Source organism: Elephas maximus, chromosome 16, assembly GCF_024166365.1.
Source record: "Elephas maximus indicus isolate mEleMax1 chromosome 16, mEleMax1 primary haplotype, whole genome shotgun sequence".
NCBI classification, from domain to species: Eukaryota; Metazoa; Chordata; class Mammalia; order Proboscidea; family Elephantidae; genus Elephas; species Elephas maximus.
In genome coordinates, this window is record NC_064834.1 from 75,059,204 (window position 1) to 75,078,185 (window position 18,982).

Below are 18,982 nucleotides of genomic sequence, written 5' to 3' on the forward strand. Positions count from 1 at the left end.
TCACAAACCCTGAGATTGTTCAAATCATCAGCTTTCTTAACTTACGGACACCCAGTGACTTTATCCTATTACTGACTTAATTAAAAGCCAGTCCTTGCAGGGGGACCCAACTGTCCTGGCCTGTTAACGGCTTCCTCTTCTGATGTTTATACACAGTCCCCACCTCGAGGCTGCCCTTGCTTGGTCCCGGGCACCAGCCGGGGATGAGGTGAAGCTGAGGACTTCCCTGCCCAGGCCACGTCATTGACATTGCTGCCCTTCAGGACAGTGGCTGGTTTTTGTCCCTAACAGACAGGGTAAGGGAGTAGCAGTCAGTGCCCCTCCCATCTCACAGCTGTCGTAGTGGAAGGCAACAGAGAAACCCGAAAAGGTGCACACCCTGACACAACAAAGACAACAACAGTGTATGGGAACCAGGGCCAGGGAGGACTGGTCTGAAAATGTTGAAAGGGTTTGGAAAGTGGGACCACAAGGGGCTAAGCCAAAGACCCGGCTCCTGTGACAGCTGGAGGGCGCTGCGGCTACAAAACGCCACACCTGCATTTCTACAAAGACAGGTTGTAGTGCCCACATAAAACCAGAAGGACAGGTAGTCCCTGGCTTACGACCTATTTAAAACTGTGCTTATGACACCTGTTTTCTTTTTTTGTACATTATCATTAATAACATGCATTACATACAGTGTTGCGGCACATAATTTACTGATGGTATCATTCTCATGCCAACCCCCAAAGAATGGATTTATGTAGATACCAATAGTAAAAAACCAAACCAAACTCATTGCTGTTGATTCCGACTCATAGCAAACCTATAGGACAGAGCAGAATTCCCCCATAGGATTTCCAAGGACTGGCTGGTGGATTCGAACTGTTGACCTTTTGGTTAGCGGTTGAACTTAACCACTAAGGCACCAGGGCTCCACTGATCATAGGAGGCAATAATAATGAAAACAAAAATGAAGTACCCGAGTTACGTCAGAGTCGTCAGAACAGAACCCCCGTGTAAGTCGGGGACTACCTATAGTTAAAAAGAATAATTTCTCAGGCGTGAGCAGAAAGCCCAGGCATCGGGGCCCTTAGAGGCAGGTGCCTGCTGCAGAGTGGGGGCCGGGAATATGTGCACTCCTGACAAAACCAGCTCTTCCTACCTCAGTCAAGCTGGCGCCAGGTCTGAGCAGGGACCTGGGCTGAGGCAGGGTACCCTCCCAAAGTATGAGCTCTGACTCTCAGTTGTCTGTAAACACTGAGATGCTAAATAAAGGCTGAGGCCACCACCCACCTGTCACACTGTGCTGACACAGTGGCTGCAACAGACAACTCAACTGTGGACTCGAGCATACCAACAGTAAGGATGGCACTGTACACGGGGTCGCCGTGAGTTGAAGCCGACTTGACAATGACTAACAAGAAAGGCTACGGGCTGGCCGGTTGGATTTCTGGAAGCCAAGTCCAGCATTTACTACTCCCCCAGGTGCTTCTCAGGCCTTTCTCGGGCCCTGACGTAGCCAATGTATCACCCCATTCCCAATGGACAGCTCGGGAGGTAGAGAGATCAAGTACTTTGTTCATGGTCACAGAGGCAGTAAGTGGTGGGCTGTGATTTAGCAGTGACCAGCCGAGGCTCCCACGTGCCCCGTGACCGCCACCACACCTCGCCCTGGGCCTCCTGCCTGTGGTCTCCAGTGAGCTTTCTAGGTTGCTGACCTCACCTGGCCACCTCCTAGCTCCAGATTCTTTAGTGATGCCCCACGGCCACTCAACCTGGCAAACCCTGCTGCACTGCCAGGCCCCTGAGCCCTATGGCTCTTTGGCTGGGCAGCTGAGATGGGAAGGAGCAGGTGTTGGGCCAGGCTGACCCCACTGCCCATGGTAAGGGCTGGAGTTCCCAGGAACAGAGGCGTTGGGGGCTGAGGCAGTGGGGCCACACGTACCGAAGCCGATGAGGCCCAGTGTCTCCCCGCGGATGCGGGCTGCGCCCGAGGCCACCTCCCGGATCTGCTCGACGCTCTGGACCCGCGTGCCCTCCCGCAGCGCCTGGTACAGCCACGTGTTCCGCCGGTACAGGTTGAGGATATGGCAGATAGTGGAGTCGGCCGTCTCCTCCACTGCTGCGGAAGGGATGTTGCACACGGCGATCCCTGCAAGACAGAGGCAAGGTCAAGGCCCATGAGACATCCCTGGCTGTGACCCTGGGCATGTAGGCATGAGACCTGCCTTGTCACTAGGGCTCTCCAGGGGGTCCTGTTCTTCTACCTCTTGTCTGGCGGTGGGGGAGACAGAGAACACCTAGCCACTATGTCAGGGTCCTGAAGAGTAACCCCTCTGGAGGACTGGCAACTCAGAGAGGGTTAAAGTACCTGTCACAGCGCAGGGTCAGGAGAGCACCACCTGTGAGCAGGTCATGGTTCCCCCTGGGGCCACCCCGCCATACCCTGCTGACAAAAGCCACGGTGTTTTATTGAGCTCTAGGGTGACAAATGAGGGCAGGGTGGCTCAGTGGTAGAATCCTCGCCTTCCACATAGGAGATCTGAGTTTGACTCCCAGCCTGTGCACCTCATGTACAGCCACCACCTGTCCATCAGTGGAGGCTTGCATGTTGCTCTGATTCTAAACAGGTCTCAGCAGAGCTCCGAGACCAGGAACAAGGCCTGGCTGGCCATACTTTCAAAAAGATCCGGCTGGAGAACAGAGCGTGGGCTCTGCTGCAGATGCAGCCACTGCCCCGGGTCCATCTCTGCAGCTTCAGGAAACCTCCTGGCCCCAGCTGCACCCTGGGAGTCCCACTCAGCATTCGCCCAGGCTTTTGAAGTTCAGCTTCTTTGCGCCAATGCCCTCTGGAGAGCCAGAGTCCAAGCATGGGGGGACAGCATGCATGGGGTTTGGCTGTAAATGACGATGGGGACATTGCCTGGGACAGCCTGACACACTAAGAGCTGTCCTGCCCAGTGGCAAAAGACACCACAACCTTCATCATCCTCTGAGGTGGAAACCCAACCACTGCACATGGCCGAGCGGGTGTGGCCTGCCTTCAGCGTGGTGCAGTTATTCTCCCAATGACATGACGACATGCTTCAAACACCAGTGTGGCCGAGGCCACCTCCTCCTGTGCTCCCCAAGGCCTGCGGACATCTGTTCCACAAATGGCCCGGGGGAGCTGGGCTGCACACAGCTGTTTTCTTTCCTTGTCAGTGCTTTGGAGCCCTGGCTGGTGCAAAGGTTAATACATTCACTGCCGACCAAAAGGTGGGAGGTTTGAGTCCACCCACAGGTGCTTTAGGAGAAAGGCCTGGCCGCGATCTGCCTTCCAAAAACTCAGCTATTCAAAACCCTACGGAGCACAGATTTACTCTGACACACGGGGTAGCCATGAGTCGGGATGAGCCATGAGACAGCAACTGGTGGGTCAATGCTTTGACAACTAGCCACTTCCTGCCCTCCCCTGCCCTCCTCTCAATCATTCCAGTCACATGGGGGGTGGATCTTCTACCTGCTCCAGGTTCGCTCCCTGCCTACAACGGGCAGGCCCAAGTTGTTTGCAGAGCCTCACCCGGCTCTGAACACAAACCTGTCCACTCTGTATCACCAGCCTCAGGCTACTGGCCTCAGCCAGGGCTCCTGTGTGTGTTGAAAGGGACAGTCCCAGGACACTATAAGCCCAGTCTTCCGAGGCCTCATGGGAAGCCCTGTCAGTCTTCATCACAGACTGGCATGCTTCCCAGGTCACCTGCTGTCCTCAGCCCAGGTAAGTCCTCACACAGAAGGGCTGCTGACCCTAAGGATTTGTGAGGCGTATTTGGAGAGAGAACACCTGGACTAAGGCCTGTCCTTCCTTTCTGATACCTCCTTTGAAAAGGGCCCTTCATGCGGACCAGCAGATGTTCCCAGCAGCTCCTTATCAGATGGGCTAGGATCTCTTAACGTGCCGCTGCTGACAGCGCTTCCACGTGTTTCAAAATTGGGGGCCTAAAGCCCCAACCTGGCCCATTGTCCTGGGAGGAGATCAGGGCCCAGCTTCTCTCCACCCCACCCCAGTCCCTCTCTATCCACCACGAGTCTCCTGGCCCTAGAAACCCTGCCCGGTGCCATGCTGGGAGGAGGGGCGGGGCAGCCACAGCTGTTCTGTGAAGGGTGATCCCTGGGCAAGGTGAGGTGGTGTGCTGGGAGCACATTTATGAGACACTTCAGCACATTCAACCATGCCCACTCTCCGTTCAAACTTGGGCATTCAGCTCCACAAAGAACACAAAGGAACACTGTGTTCACACAAAAATATTCTTGTTTGTACAAGGGGAAAAAAAATGGAAAATTTTAGTTTACATTACACATGCTTCCCAAGGCTCTTATCCTTTCTTTGTGCTAACAAAGAGGATTCCCAGTGGCAACGAGGCTGGAAGCAAACTCGGCTGGTGACAAGGGCATGGGGCCCGAGGATGAGTGTCACAGACTCCTGGGCATCGACGGCCACTGCTTCTCCTGGTCCCAAAAAGCACCTAGAACCCAGCGTGACCCCTTCTTACAGAAGGGCCAAGAGCACCAACACTTTGGTTGAGATGGTGGAGCTCGGCAAATGGGCGACTCAAAAAAACTGGGTTCCAATCTTGAGTCACTTACGTCCACCTGCCCACTTCCTGGGACACAGTGTGAGGAGCAGAAGCTGTGAGTGTGCGGGGCACGGCCGTATCTACCTTTCCCTTCGCGATCTGTCTGCCGTCCCACACTCCCCGCCCATGCATCATGGCTGGAGGCCCCTCCCCAGTACAGGTCACTGACCGGCCTGTACTGAGCAGGCCTGGGAACTCTGCAGGCCAGGCTGTGTTACAGTGCAGGCGGTTCTGAATTCAGGTGAGTCAATTCTACCTCTGACGTTGGAAGGTGTGGCTGACAAGGTCCTTCAAAAGATGCTCTTCTGAAACAGCCACTTTTCTACTGCCAGAGCAGCCCCCGTGGCCTCTTCTTCCCCAAGGCCGCACCGCATGTGCGCCATATCCAGGGGCACCCCAAGTAGCCCACCCGCCCCCACAGCCCCTCACCCAGCTCGCCAGCGGCCTTGATGTCGACGTTGTCATAGCCGCTGCCTATCCGCACAATCACTCTCAAGGCTTTAAACTTCTCCAGGTCCTCCCTGGTGAGGGTGATGGTGTGGTACATCATGGCACCCACCGCTTCGTTTAGCACCTGTAACAGGAAAGCAAACCACAGGGTCAGAGGGGCCAGCCAGGACAAGGATCTCCAGCCGAGCCACACCTGAGAATTTTGGCAGGAAAGATGACAACGATGTGACACCGATGTGACGGGTGCCCTTAGACAAGTGGGCATGCTTTGGGGGCTGCCAGTGAATCTGGGGACATTGTGGGAGTGGAGGTGAGCCAGAGGGACAGAGGAGTGTGGTCTGGGCTGGGGTCTGCAAGGGAGAGAGGGACCAGCCACAGCAGGCAACTGGCACACAGTGGACACTCCAGCCGGCACCCACCTTCTCGTGGATTTCCTGAGTGGCCTGGGCATCACAGAAGGCCACAGTGGCGAGGTCCTTCAGAATGGGCATCTCCACAGTGCAGTCCCGGCCGTCGAGTAGCGCCACCAGGGGGCGGGGGTGCAGGGGGCCGTTCATGATCTGGGGGCGGATACCTGCAGGAGGGTGGGAGGAACCCTCTGGGTGGGCAGGTCAAGCCCTGCCCCGTGGCACCCTAGAACATGGCAGCATTGCTAGTAAAGACCCCCCCTCCAACTCCCGCCACAATCCGCACCCTTTCCTTGTGCTAAAACTCTGCCATCCAGACCAGCACCAAATCCTATGAGGACCCAGAAGGGCACCTCCTCTCACCACCAAGGACAGGCCCCCCCATTCCCAGCACTCCTCAGGGTGTAAACTGGGGTGCTGAATACAAAGACAGTGTCACCGCTGCCTTAAAACAAGCGTGAGAGCGGGAAACGGGAAGCTGACAAGTGGAGGTGCCCGCATCCCTGGGGAGCTTCTTGGGGAAATGCCAGGTGGGAGGCCCCCTGTGCAGTCCCCAGCTGCTCTGCACCAGGTAGAGGACACCAGGCCAGGTGGTGGAGAACCCAGCATGGACACAAGGAGCAAACAGAATGTATCCAACGACCACAGGGTGGGTTGCAGCAGGACCAGTCAAACTATCATTTAACGCTGATGGACATCCTAGGGCCACCACAGAGACAGGGCAAATGTCCCCACAGCATTGTGGGAGACAGCCCTGTACCGGGGTTGGAGGGCAGGGACCCAGCCAGTCCTCTGTCCATGCCACGTAAATGCTGCTTCCCTAACGACTGAACACAGACCTGCTCAGCCTCTGCCTACGTGTGCACCAGGGCGGCAGCAAGGCCTTCAGCCCCTGGGGGGCAAAGAGGCCCGACCGCTGTCACGTAAACGCGCACCCTGCAGACAGACCGAGTAGTTAGGGGATGACCCCAGAGGTCGTTGCCAACTTTGGCAACAGATAGCAATACCTTCTCCAAAACCATTCCCTCAAGATTGCACACCAGACACTCCATCTATCTGGCAGCTCCCTGATCAAGGGTCCCGGCATCAGGTGGCCGTAACCCACACCCTGTCCCCAACATGGCACTGCCGTGCCGTAGCCAAGGAGGACAGGAAGGGGCACACCTGCATTCTAGCGTCACGGATCCAAAGTAACAAAACGCAGCATGGGCATTTTATGCTTTCAGACACCCTGGTGACCTCTCAGGGTGGGCTGAGCCTGTGCCACGTGTATGTGATCATTTGTGGCCAACATGGCTCTTGGTGGCACCAGTACCTCCATGTCCAGCCTAGGCCATTTGCTCCCCAACCCTGTTCTTTGTAGCTTTTCCCTCCGAGGCCCCTGGACAGCTCAGGGTGCTGTGCCAGGGCTGGGCGAACCCACTTTTGTTTCTTTCACACACAGTCTGTGTGTCCCCTGTTGTGGATGCTGTCCTTGTTCCGTTAGCCATGGCATGACCACAAAGCACCAGGTGCGGCTCCAAGACACAGAACCAGGCGCCACTTGCCTAGTCACACCCACCCAGGTAGCCTGTGCCTCCTCACGGCCCCAGACCGCCTCACAGAGCTCCTCTCCTCACTGCCTGGGACCACCTCACAGCTCCTAGCAGCCAGGAGGACTGCAAGCAGGGTGGCTGAGCCCTGATGTGGGACCCCTAGAACTCAGTTTTTGGTTAACAACACACTTTAGTGAGAAGCTGAAAAGGGAAATTTTTGATTCCCTGGAACACACTGCTTCTCTGCCAGGTCCCAGTTAAAACTGGACATGGAGCTGGGGGCCCAGGACAATGAGAGGGACCCCCCGGGGCCCCACACGACTATGCTCAGGGGCCCTGAGAGACACTCCCACGCCACAGCTGCAGCAGGTCAGGACAATCATCTCTTTGAACGTGGACTAAAGAAAAGGCCTTTGTCCTGGCCTCAGAAGAATGGCTGTGCAGCCGAGGGGTGCGGGCCACCACCGAATGACCGTCTCACAGGCTCTGCTTCCACCCTGGGCTGGGCCTCTGCAGCTAGACCCAGTCCCGCCCAGCCAAGGAGCAGGAGCAGCCAACTGAGCACCCTGCTGGCTGGTGTGCTGGGGGCCCCTGCCCTGCTGCCCCCCTGAGCCTTAGGTTCCTGGGACAGGGTGTCCAAGTAAGCCTCAAACCAGCATCCACAGAGCCCAAAGGAGGCAGGGCCCAGGGGGACGCCCCAAGTCCTCATGGCCCATCTCAGGGGAGGATACGGAAGGGGGCCAGCTACTCCAAACTAACTGAGGTACAGCTAACTAACAGGTCCAACCCGTGAGAAAAGGGCCAGAAACTTTTGCTCACTTGGCTGTGATGTCCCCTCCATTCTCAGGAGGTGCGAGTCAGGGTGGGGGGCCTCGGAGACTCAGGGCTCGAGGATGTTGACTAAGGAGGTTCCCTCAGGGCCAAAAGCGGTGTCCACAGATAGGACCCCAAAGCCGCCTCCTCCAGCCCCGCCTGGATTTCTGTGCTCAGACCGCTCAGCAAGGGCAGCGGGGAAGCAGGAATTTCACGAACAATGTCACACAACCCCCTTCCATCCTCAAGGCGTCACCGCAGATCTTCGCCGACAGAGCTCGGCTCGGGGCTCACGGTCGCAGCTGACCAGTGGGGCTGCCAGTGCCTTGACTCGGTGTCCAAATGTTACAGTTCTAGCTACAGCCTGACCTTCCTGCTGCTGAGAAAAAAGGTGCAAGGGTCCAACCCCACAGGGCCCCTTCTCTGCACAGCTGTCTCCCCTCCACTTTCTTCCATGGAGCTGTCCCTGCTGGGGGCCGAGGACGGGCTCCTATGGGGACGACGGGGGGCCAACCACTCGCTCATTCCTACCCAGGCTGCCTTCCCACGGGGTTAGAAACACCCAGAGTTGCCTTTTGGGCACTGGCAGTATTTTTAGTAGGGTTAGGCTAATAAATGTAAGTTGTTAATTAAAAAGCAACCCGGAAGGAGCACAGCACCAGGCAGTGGTCAACTCTAGAGGCATCCAAGGCACCTGGGTGGGAGGCAGCTGGGGAGAAAAACCACCATAAGATGTCCGTCCACAGCAGTTGTGTCTGGTCCTTGTTACCTGGGCAACAAAGTGCACGTTGCCTAGTGATCGCCTCCCTCGCCGTTCCCTTTGGTGGAGGCCACCTCTTGACCTCCTTCAGGCTGGGCATGTGGAACGCAGCCAAGGCTCAGCCGGCAGGTCCCAAGCTTCCCGGCCAAGGCCCCAGGGGCTGTGCTCCTCAGGCCTCCATGGGCTGGGCCACCATGCTGAGCAGGGCCGCTGGGTGGTGGTGGAAGCAGATAAGCAGGACGTGTGTCCAGCAAGAGACCCGGGATTCTGGGAAGCCATCACGAGACCCCAGCACCAAGGGCAAGAAGATGCTTACTGAGCTCTGCCAGGGTTTGCTTCCCGAAAGAAAGGAGCCACCTGCAGGAATGCCCCCCACCCCCACCCAAGTCCCAGCAGGAAAGAATCCATCTGCACGCCAGGGAAGTCTTCGTTGTTGTGGCTAGGTGCTGTTGACTAGGCTCTAACTCATGGCGACCCTACGTGCAACAGAACGTGACACTGCCTGGTTCCGCGCCATCCTCACAATCGTTATGCTTGAGCCCACTGTTACAGCCACTGTGTCAGTCCACCTCATTGAGGGTCTTTCTCTTTTTCATTGACCCCTCTACCAAGCATGATGTCCTTCTCCAGGCACTGGTCCCTGCTGATAACACGTCCAAAACACGGAAGATGAAGTCTTGTCATCCTTGCCTCTAAGAAGCATTCTGGCTGTACTTCTCAGACACAAAAGGGGTAAGATTCATATACTTTATGAAGAAATATGACCCTTTAAGGGACTATGGAAGTGGGGTACCCAGAACTCAGGGCTCACCCCTGCCGAGGCCTAGGGCCATGGCCGTTTCCTCTGTGGTCAGGAGACGACCGGGGAAGAAAGGCCAAGGCACAGTGTTTAATGAGGAGTATTAAGTCAGGCTTTACGACAAAGTATGGCAACCACTGACTAGACACGTGCCCAAGGGGCAAGGGACTCTCTGTCCACACAACCCCTGTGCCTGGTAAGAATCCTAAGATGGCGGTATCACTTCCATCCTGCAGCTGGAGAGACGGAGCCGAGGGTGACGACATGCAGCAGCGACGGGAAGGGTCCTGTGCCTCACTCAACCATGGACCCACAGACATGGAAGCAGCCCTTGTTGACCGAGGGTGCTGGTCTCAAGACCGGGGCCCCATCATCAAAATGACCCATTTCCTTCCTACCATGCTCTTCTCTGCAGATGGGCTTGTCTCACCCACCTCTGAACAGCTCTGGTGGGAACAGGACATGCATCAGAAAGGGCATCTTGCGTTCCTTCATGGCTGCCTGCGTGCCCACTCTGAGGGCAGGACCGTCACGGTCCTCTGGCATCAATTACTTGCTGGTTTTGGGCTCGCTCTGGCACTAGGAGGGACTCCTCCAACAGGGCCACACAGTGCCCCACTCGAGGACAGCCCGATGGCTGTCCCGGGCCGTTTGTCACTTAGAGCTGCCACTGCACAGAAGTACTTGACATTAGAGATGCTCAGTGCAAAACACACCTGTCCAGGCTGGGGGCTGGATTTGGCTCTCGGTGGCCAGGCCTCACGGGGTCTGGGGGAGAGAGGGGCTTCAGGGAGGATGCTGGTAGCTTCTGGGCAACCCAGCATTGACACTACTTTTATTTGGCTAAGGGCCCTGATTTCCTTTCTGGGAGAGCTTCTTCTCCAGTGGACACAAGCTGACAGGCTGGGTCCGTCTGGGACAGGACCCAAGCTAGGTGGATGGTATCCCCTCCCCTGAGCAGTGACTGAAAGTGGGGGAATCCTGGCCAAGCAAAGCTATGGTGCTTTGGAGACCCTAGCTTTCAAGGACACCACGCAGCCTGGGGGCACGATGTCACTGCTTTCAGGATTGCTGAGGTATTCCAGAATTTATGCCCTAAATCAAAGGGCTGTTTCTGAAACTTTAATACACCAGCCATGTTTTAATTCACCAGATCTCACGGGAATGTCTCCCCACAGCAGCAGCTTCAGAAACACAGCGCCGGGGCTGGCCAGCTCAGGAGGACAGTCACTCACGCGGCAAACAAGCCCCTCTGCATCGGGACTCAGCACCTAGCTCCTATCAACAGGGGTGGGCAGCAGCTGCCCAAGGGCAGAAGCTGGCCAAGCATGCTGGAGTGGCCCCTGGAGAGTGTACACTGGGGTGGGGGTGGAGGACAAGGAACCTGCCCAAAGCAGCACATATCCATGAAAAACCAAGTCCCTGCTGCTCAGTGAGAGAAAACGGCCCTCGCAGGTGGGGTCCAAGATGGCAGCTGGAATTCTCTGGTATCGTGACCAGCTGTCCTGGTGGCTGACACAGGGTACAAGTACCGGTACATGTTTACCAACAGGAGTCCCAAGCAGGCCTTAGAAAGACTCCCGAGAGAAGGCAGAGGGGGACAGAAGTTGGCTGAATAGACACGGAGAATACAGGGTGGAGAGAAGGAGTGTGCTGTCTCATTACAGGGAGAGCAACTAGGAATACATAGCAAGTTGTGTATAAATTTCTGTATGAGAGACTGACTTATTTGTAAACTTTCACTTAAAGCACAGTAATATAATAAAAAAAAAAAAGACTCCCCTGACAAAACCCATCACCCACAGAGCGGCACACTTAACAAGAAGTCCCAGCCAACAACCTCAATGTTCATCAGCCTGACAATCTGCATGGAATCTGGAAAGTAAGTGAAATCCCCACCTGTAGCTGTCCCCATGCTCAGGTGATCAAGGTAGAGAGGCAGGTGGAAGCCCCCAGGAGGGGTCACTAGCCCCATCAAACCTGCCCCTGCTGGGATTACACCCTGGCCTTGCACAGACAGCCCACACCACACATACCCCATCCAGAGGGCCAGGGTCACACGTCTCCCCACCACCCCAGGTCCCTTCCACGAGTGCTTAGAACAGCTTCCGCATTAGTCATGACCAGTCCACACTGGCTGAACTTAGCAAGTTCGGTTTCTGGAGGGCCAGACATGGAATCAGAGTAGGGAAAGGGGGTGCTGATGAGGGGCATGTTTCACAGGCTTGGGTTTCCATCACTAAACCTGGGAATTGTGACTGGGGCCAGATTGGGGGTCAGATTCTGATTTAGGCACCTCGGTGACTCCAGAATGCAAAATACTCAGCATTTAACTAACAAACATGGCCATGCCCTGTGGTCTAGCTATCTACCCGGCACCCTCTGTCCCTTACCAGCTTGTGGGGAAGGAGCCCACAGGAACTTGTGTCCTGGGGTATAAGGCTTTTCCTTTCCTTTGCAAACACGATTAACTGTGTTGTAGAAACTGTTTTATGCCATTTAACACAGGGTCCAAACAATGATGAAGGTTCTGCAGGGGCCGGGGTTTCTGCAAAACCAAAAGCTGAGCAAAGTGACTGCCCCCAAGTGCTCCCCCGCTGACTGGGCTGTGCTGGGGATGAGCCAGAGAAAAGCCATGGGAGCAGGATGCAGACAGCACGTCAGGGAGCCGCTTCCAGGAGGGATTCTAGTGAGAGGCGAATTGCCAAGTCTGGTGCCACCTTAAGGGTAAAAAAAAAAAAAAAAAAAAAAAGGTGCCAAGAGAAACCACATCTTTGTTGCCATGTCGCAATCTGCCTCTTCCTTTGTGGTGCTGCCGGGATACTCTCCCAGGCCGAGCGATTTGCTCTTCCTTTTTCCCTTCCAAGCCTCTCAGGCCGTCTGGGATGGGGCCCGAGCCGCAGTTTGATTTTGAAGCTTGGTCCTGTTCAGATACACTCTCCTCTCCCGTGGTGGAGGATGCTCTCAGATTCCCTCGAGTCTCCTTTCCCTGCTCCCCAAAGCCCCTTCCAGCTCTTCTCTGTCAGGTGGGCTCAGGCGGGCAGGGGCCCTGTCCTGCTGCCCAGAGGGGTTGGGCCCTAGAGGAACAGTCCACTTGTAGCTAGGGCTGAGGCCTGAGAGCAGTTTCGGCTTTGGGGTTGGTACACAGCTGGTTTCTTGCTGATGGTGATTCATGGAAGCAAGGTCAGTTACTGACACACCATGGCTGACCTGTAGGCCGTCGCTGCCCTGTCCGGTGTGAATCTCAGATCTAGGTCCTGCCCTCACTCTGTCCTTATTCCCTAACGTCAACAGACCACGACAGGTGGGGTCCTTGGCTGGGTTCTAGCAGGAAGTCGGGCTTGTGGCAGAAAGAGCTTCATTCAAGTCACTTCAAAATCAGGACAAAGTTCTCTTCACAACGAAGATGGGGCCGTCACTCTAGCACACAGAAGCTAAACCGGAGCATCCCAGAAGTCAAAGAACAGCTGGAACTGACTTGCCGTTAGGAACATGATGAGGGCTGAAACCAAAAAACCAAACTAAAGTCGTCGAGTTGACTCCAATTCATGGCACAGAACCATGTTTCACAGTTTTCAGTCACTGATTTTTTAAAAAGTAGATCACTAGACCCTTCTTCTGATATGCCTCTGGGGAGACTCAAAGCCCCCCCCCTTTCAGTTAGCAGCCAAGCCTTTTAACCATTTGCACCACCCAGGGACTTGGTTTAGGACAGAGGGGAGGAGAAAGTAGGCCTGGCAAGAGAATGCAAACGCACAACCGCTTTACCAGTCTGTGCTCACGGCTTCTTAAACCAGGGCTCTGGGCCTCAGAACCCTTGTTGGTCCCGTACTCCAGGGAACCACTCTGCGTGGCTGGGTGGAGCCAGCCTATCAGGATTCCGACTCTGCATTCCTCTCTTCTTGCTCTCTGGAGAACTCCTGCTCTCAGGCCTTGGCCCCTGTGCCTAAGGGCCCTTGAGCTCCTATCTGAACCTACTTCTCCCAGGTCAGGTCACTGGTGCCTTGCCTCAAAGTCTCAGGGAACCCTCTGGAAGGGAATGTGTGGAGAAGGAAGCTCAACTCTCCATGCCCCAGTGGGGTGCTGAGGCCCAGGGTGCTGACAAGGCCCGTGGAGCCCATGGGACAGCTGGGTCTGGAAGCAGAGCAGGGCAGGCTAACCCCAGCTCTGTACTACACCACGTGTTGTCTAAGACCTTGCTCGACCCAAGGGCTAGCCCAGCCAGACCCTGGCAGAGCTGCATAAGAAATAAGTAGGATGGAGCAACCTGGCTCAGAACCACTGCCAGGCAGTCCGAAGGAATGAAGCACACATATCTGCAACAATGTAAAGGGACCGAGATGCCATGATGCTCCATGAACACAGCCAGATGCAAAAGACCAGAGACGGTATGATCTGCTTAAATGAAGTGTCCAGAATCCAGACAGACCAAAAGTGGATGAGTGGTTGCCAGAGGCTGGGGGTGTGGGGGTGATGAAAATCTCCTAAAGTCAGACAGTGGTCTAACTTTAAGAAAACTCACTCAGCTGTACACTTGAAAAGGATGAAGCCTATGGCATGTGAATTAGCACTAATAAAGCCATCAGGAAAAAACAGCCTGGGAGAATCGGGCCTGCCCAGAGCCCACTGAGCGTCCTTGGAGGCTGGGCTGTTGGTGGCATCCCACATAAATGGCCACCCCAGAAGGCTAGACGAGCCCTCCAGAGGTACCTGGGTCTCAGCTCCTTCCCAGCTTCTGCATTTGGGGTTCTCCACAGAGTAAGCTGGAGGCTGGGCACAGAGAGGACCCCAGGGACACCTAGATAGTAGATCAGGTTCATCGATAAAACACTCATCGTAACGAGTCGTGGACTGACATGCATTGGCACTCGCCCTTGTAGCTCAGGTAACAACTGGACGAGCAGCAGCCATGGAGGGGTGCGCAGGCACCCCATCTGCACCTGACCTGGCCCAGCCAGCCTGCTGCTCCCAAGGACTGGGGCCCCTCTCCAGCTCGCTGGATGACTGTGTATGCATGCGCATGTGTGAGTTACCCTCTGGAGTGGAAGCACACCACTCCAGACCTGTGAGAGCCACACCACTTAGCTAAACCAACGGGGAATGTGTGTTGCAGCCCCAAGCCAAGCATATGCTGTCCCAGTCAGTGGCTCCCGAAAGCTGCCACTGTGCACCAACTGTCCATTCCACATTGGGACCACAGGACAGAGACTCCTTTTCCAGCAGAGCTTAAAGTAAAACCAAAACCAAGAGCCATTTATCATTTGCTCGAAAAACACCCCATTAGAGACACGGGGTGAAGCCAGCCACGTGGGATGCACAGCCCCGTCCTATCTGCTCTCTAGACACACTCTAGAAAGAGGTTCCTGGTTTGGAAGGCATCACAACATTGAGGGCCAGGGTTCGAGGTTCCTCACACAAGGACTCGCCCTGCCTCACAGGGCTCTCTCTAGATTTTGGGGCCTGAGAAATGAATCGTCAAGTGCTAACACGGAATCTCTCAGCACCAGAAGATACCAAACCCCTACCCTCCTGAGCGCCTTCCACGCTGAGACCCAGCCTGGGCCCGTCCCATAGCCCGAGGCTCTGTGACCAGTCCCTCTGGTCTGTTGGCTGTCACTGGGGCCCACAGAACCATGGAGCCTGGAAGGCCGCATTCGAGTGAGTTAGCAAACTGTGCATCACGCCCACCCCACCAAGCCACCCCAGGGATACACGGTCTGTCCTCAGAGTGACCTACGGCCCTGCTGTGCCCACCCCCCAAGCCACCCCAGGGACAGTCAGTCCTCAGAGTGACCCACGACCCCACTGTGCCCACTCCAAGTGACCTACGACCCAGCTGTGCCCATTCCCTGAACGACCTATGACCCCACCATGCCCCCTCCCTGAGTGACCTATGAACCTGCTGTGCATGCTCCCCAAGCCACTCTTGGGGACATGTAGTCAGGTCCTCAGTGGTCACCTATAAGCCAAGATAAACCTGTGGGAACTCACTGGATGACAACAGGAGACCTAGTCATGTAGTCCTTTTTGTCAGCTGCTAACATGGGACCCCACTGACACATCCTGGACTGTCCTCCCAGGAAGCCACCTTGTTGTGGCCTCTGCAGGCAGGGCTGCTGAGACATCAGAGGGGCCCTCGGATCTCCCTGAGGCCCAAGCCTCTGCCAAGTTCTTCCTCAGGGGCGGGAATAGCTGAGGTCCCAGCTGCCTACAGCTGCTGGGGGTCAGGGACCCCTCACATCCACCAGCAGCAGCAGCCTTGGCCAGAGCTGAAGACAGAGCCTCATCCCTCTTAAATATAACTGGAGGGAAGGTTAAGCCACTAGATCTCCTCAGAGAGGACAGAGGTGAGAAGACAGCACAGCCCCCCACAACAGGCACGTTTCCTAGAAAAACACACACGATGCACAGGTGTCTATCAGTTACCACGTGTCCATTCCCTGGGTTTTCGGTTAGGCGTCAGAAGAAAAAAAAAGTATTCTACATCCTTCCACAACAGCCCGGGTGTTCCAGCTAACCTGAAATAGCTTTATAGAACAGTATCCACGAAACCCTCCCGGTCACCTAAGAAACATTTATCCCTGATCATTAGTAGGGCTGGACAAGAACGCAGCAAGGTGGGAAGCCACTCCTGCAAGTGTGTGACTAACAGAAACGGAGAAAACAGTCAGGAAGGCCATACTTCTCTCTCCCAATCACCGCTGCCCCCACGGGAACACGGGAACCATGGCCAGAAATAAGAGAGCCTGTTGTTTCAGTATTGACGCAAATACCAGCAGCCGCCCCGAAGAAGCTTCAGCCTACAATCTGTTTTCCAAAACAGTCTTCCTCGTGTAGCCCCATGTGAGGGGATATGCCACTTGGAATCTGCACCCCCACCACTGCCACAGTAGGCCACCCTCCAGGTACGCAGAGACTGGAGTGCTGTACGTGTGCCTGGTGTTCCCTCAGGGACCACGGACCAGGGTTCCCTCTCCATTGCTCCTGCCCGAGCAGATGGGGACTGCAGCACAGGGACACCAGGCAGCCCAGCCCTGGCTCCTCCAGCCGAGGCAAAGGGACAACTGGCCCCACAGGCTGGATGGCGCACTGCTTGGGGGCCAAGCCTCATGGACTTCCATGAAGAGGATGAAGACATCCAATGGGTGGGCGCCACTGGCACGGGCCACTAAGGGGTTCTTTAGATTATTTCTGAAGTTCTAAAAATGTGCCCATGGTAACAACAGAAGGGGATGTTTGAGAAAAATAAAGTGAAATAAACATGAGAAGAGAGCTGCCAGAGGAACGCCTACTCCAGCAGCGCGCCTTGTGTGTGCTTCGTGTGCGGGAACACAAGGAGGTCTCTGCTAATCCCCCAACGGAGGAGGCTCCGTCCACCCTGACCTCTCTCCACGTGAGCGTTTACTGAGCAACTGCTGTGTGCTGGGCAGCAAGGTCTGTGGACAGGTAGGATGCTATCCTCTCTGAAACTCAGACGGGATATACCTTGTCAGAGGGGCAGTGGTGGCCCAGTGGTAGAATTCTCGCCTTCCATGCGAGAGACCCAGGTTCGACTCCCTGCCACTGCACCTCATGTGCTGCCACCGTCTGTCAGTGTAGGCTTGCGTGTTTCTATGATGCTGAACAGGTTTCAGCAAAGCTTCCAGACTAAGGACTAGGAAGAAAGGCCTGGCAATCTACTTCCAAAAGTCAGCCAACAAAAACCTTAACGGTTGTAACAGTCCCATCATCAACTGATCATGGAGATGGCAGGGTACTGGGCAGCATTTTGTTCCATTGTGTATGGGTCACCATGAGTCAAGACTGACTTCACGACAGCTACCAACAGCATCACCTTGTCAAATACTCCTCAGCGATGCCCACAGGGCTCCCGGGCCCTCCCCAGGCTGGCGCCACATCCCCTACCCTGGCTACAGACCAGCAGAGGGGCAAGAGGCACATCAGGGGTGACTAGGCCAGGTGCCCCACCAGCCTGGACTGAGGACTCACTGTAAAGCGCGCCACGACACTTGCATCTGCACTTAGAACCCAGGTGTCAGGGTTGTTGCTCCTCCCTCCTTCGGCCCGAGTGCAGCCCCGGGTCCTCGCTGATTCTGCATAAACTCAGCGCTGGCATTCTTGCTCGGCCCTCCTGGGCTTAAGCAACGCGCTGTTCAGCTTCTGCACAGGAATCCTTTCTAGGCTCCAACTCCCAGCTGTGTGTAGGAGTGTGTGCGGAGTCCGCCCACCCTCTCGGTGGGGACTGGCATTTACAGGTTTGCTTCTAAACGTTCTCCCGATAAGCTGGCAAAGGTGGTCTGTCCGTCTGCTGCGCTCTGCCGTTGGGCTAAATTTAAATGCAATGCGTTTTCCTCCTCAGGGGGAAGGGAGGGGGCCCGGTTTTGTTTTTCTTCACATGAAAAACATCCAGAAAGTCCTTTGTGCAAGCCAGCCTCAGAGAAGGGCCAAACACATCCGGTGACAGCATGTTTACTTACATGAAGGCTCTGTACCCCTAATGTGGGCCGATCAGTTATGTATTACCAGTATTAGTTCTTTCACAAACTTAAACTCCCACGTACCAGTAAGGAGCCTGTAAGCTAGCTTCAGAATTTCTGCCTCGTGTGATCTTGGGGGACAAGAACCTGCCTCTGCACACCTGGAAACCTTATCTGTTAGTATACATTGGCTTTCTCAATTTAAAAAAAAAAAAAAACCATCTATCTTACTGGCAGCGTAGAGTGTGGTGACCTTTGAATCCCTAGTGTGCCTGCAGATCGTGGCCATGAGCCCACCTCACCGTGGAGGAAGCCACTGGGGTGAGGCGTGAGGGTGGAGGGAGGACTGTGGGGCTCAGACTCAATGGACGGGATTCCACATGCTTCGGAAGATCACCGACATGCTGCCCAGTGAGAGGAGTCTGACCCCAGACGAGTGTCCGTTCTGTGTTAAGTCAGGTTTAAAGAAATTCCCAGACACCCTTTTTTATGAAAGGCTCATTAAGTTTTAAATGTGACATGGGCTGGCCGCATAGCCCCTGTGCTCCACTGGGACCGGGTGTGGCCCTCTCCAGGTGGCCTGGCCTCTGTCCAGCTGGGCTGGGCTCTGCACTCACGCTGGTGCTTTCCTCCATGGACAGACCACCCAGTGCGCACCCAATGGTCGGAGGAGACAAGAACACTTCAAGGGGTGCAGAGCTGGGCCACGCCTGGCTGCGAGCTCCCAAGCACCCAGCATTCTGCCTCCTGGTTTGAGGAGCAGACAAGAGGTGAGGACAATGACAAAGTCACTGCTTTCCAGGCAGGCCAAGAAGGTCACCAACCTCACCCTCAAGGTCATTCCTTCTCCCTCTGCTCACTCTACTCCCAACAAGTTTTAACGCAGGTTCCACTCTTAGCCTTCTTAGATAGACGCAGAAAGAGAAGCACAGAGAACTCAATACACTTGTCCAAAGACACAGCAGGCTGTACACCACACAGTCATGAGTTCAGCTGCCTGCAGAGCATGGGCCAAGATTGTATTCCTGGGGTCCACAGCCTTCCCAGGAGCCTGAGAAGGGAACCATAGAAGCTGAGCTGCCAAAACCTTGGAGCTGTTACAGCTCCGCTCTGAGGCTGATCTGCCAGGGTGGCCCTGGG

General features: G+C 55.4%; 2 protein-coding genes across 11 annotated transcripts in view; both read right to left on the minus strand.

Moving 5' to 3' along the window:
* Window positions 1-18,982, minus strand: part of FAM53B (family with sequence similarity 53 member B) — a 533,156-nt gene that overhangs the window by 328,858 nt on the left and 185,316 nt on the right. The window lies entirely within an intron of this gene.
* CTBP2 (C-terminal binding protein 2) overlaps window positions 1-18,982 on the minus strand; it is a 165,057-nt gene that overhangs the window by 8,722 nt on the left and 137,353 nt on the right. For 9 of the 10 annotated variants that reach the window (XM_049854792.1, XM_049854788.1, XM_049854783.1 and 6 more), the window contains 3 exons: window positions 5,471-5,625; window positions 5,031-5,175; window positions 1,931-2,137 (listed from right to left, as the gene is read on the minus strand). In XM_049854792.1, coding sequence (XP_049710749.1) covers window positions 1,931-2,137; window positions 5,031-5,175; window positions 5,471-5,625 — 507 coding nt within the window. Of the gene's footprint in view, window positions 1-1,930; window positions 2,138-5,030; window positions 5,176-5,470; window positions 5,626-11,758; window positions 12,868-18,982 lie in introns of all 10 variants that reach the window. The other variant, XM_049854791.1, reaches the window with a different exon arrangement.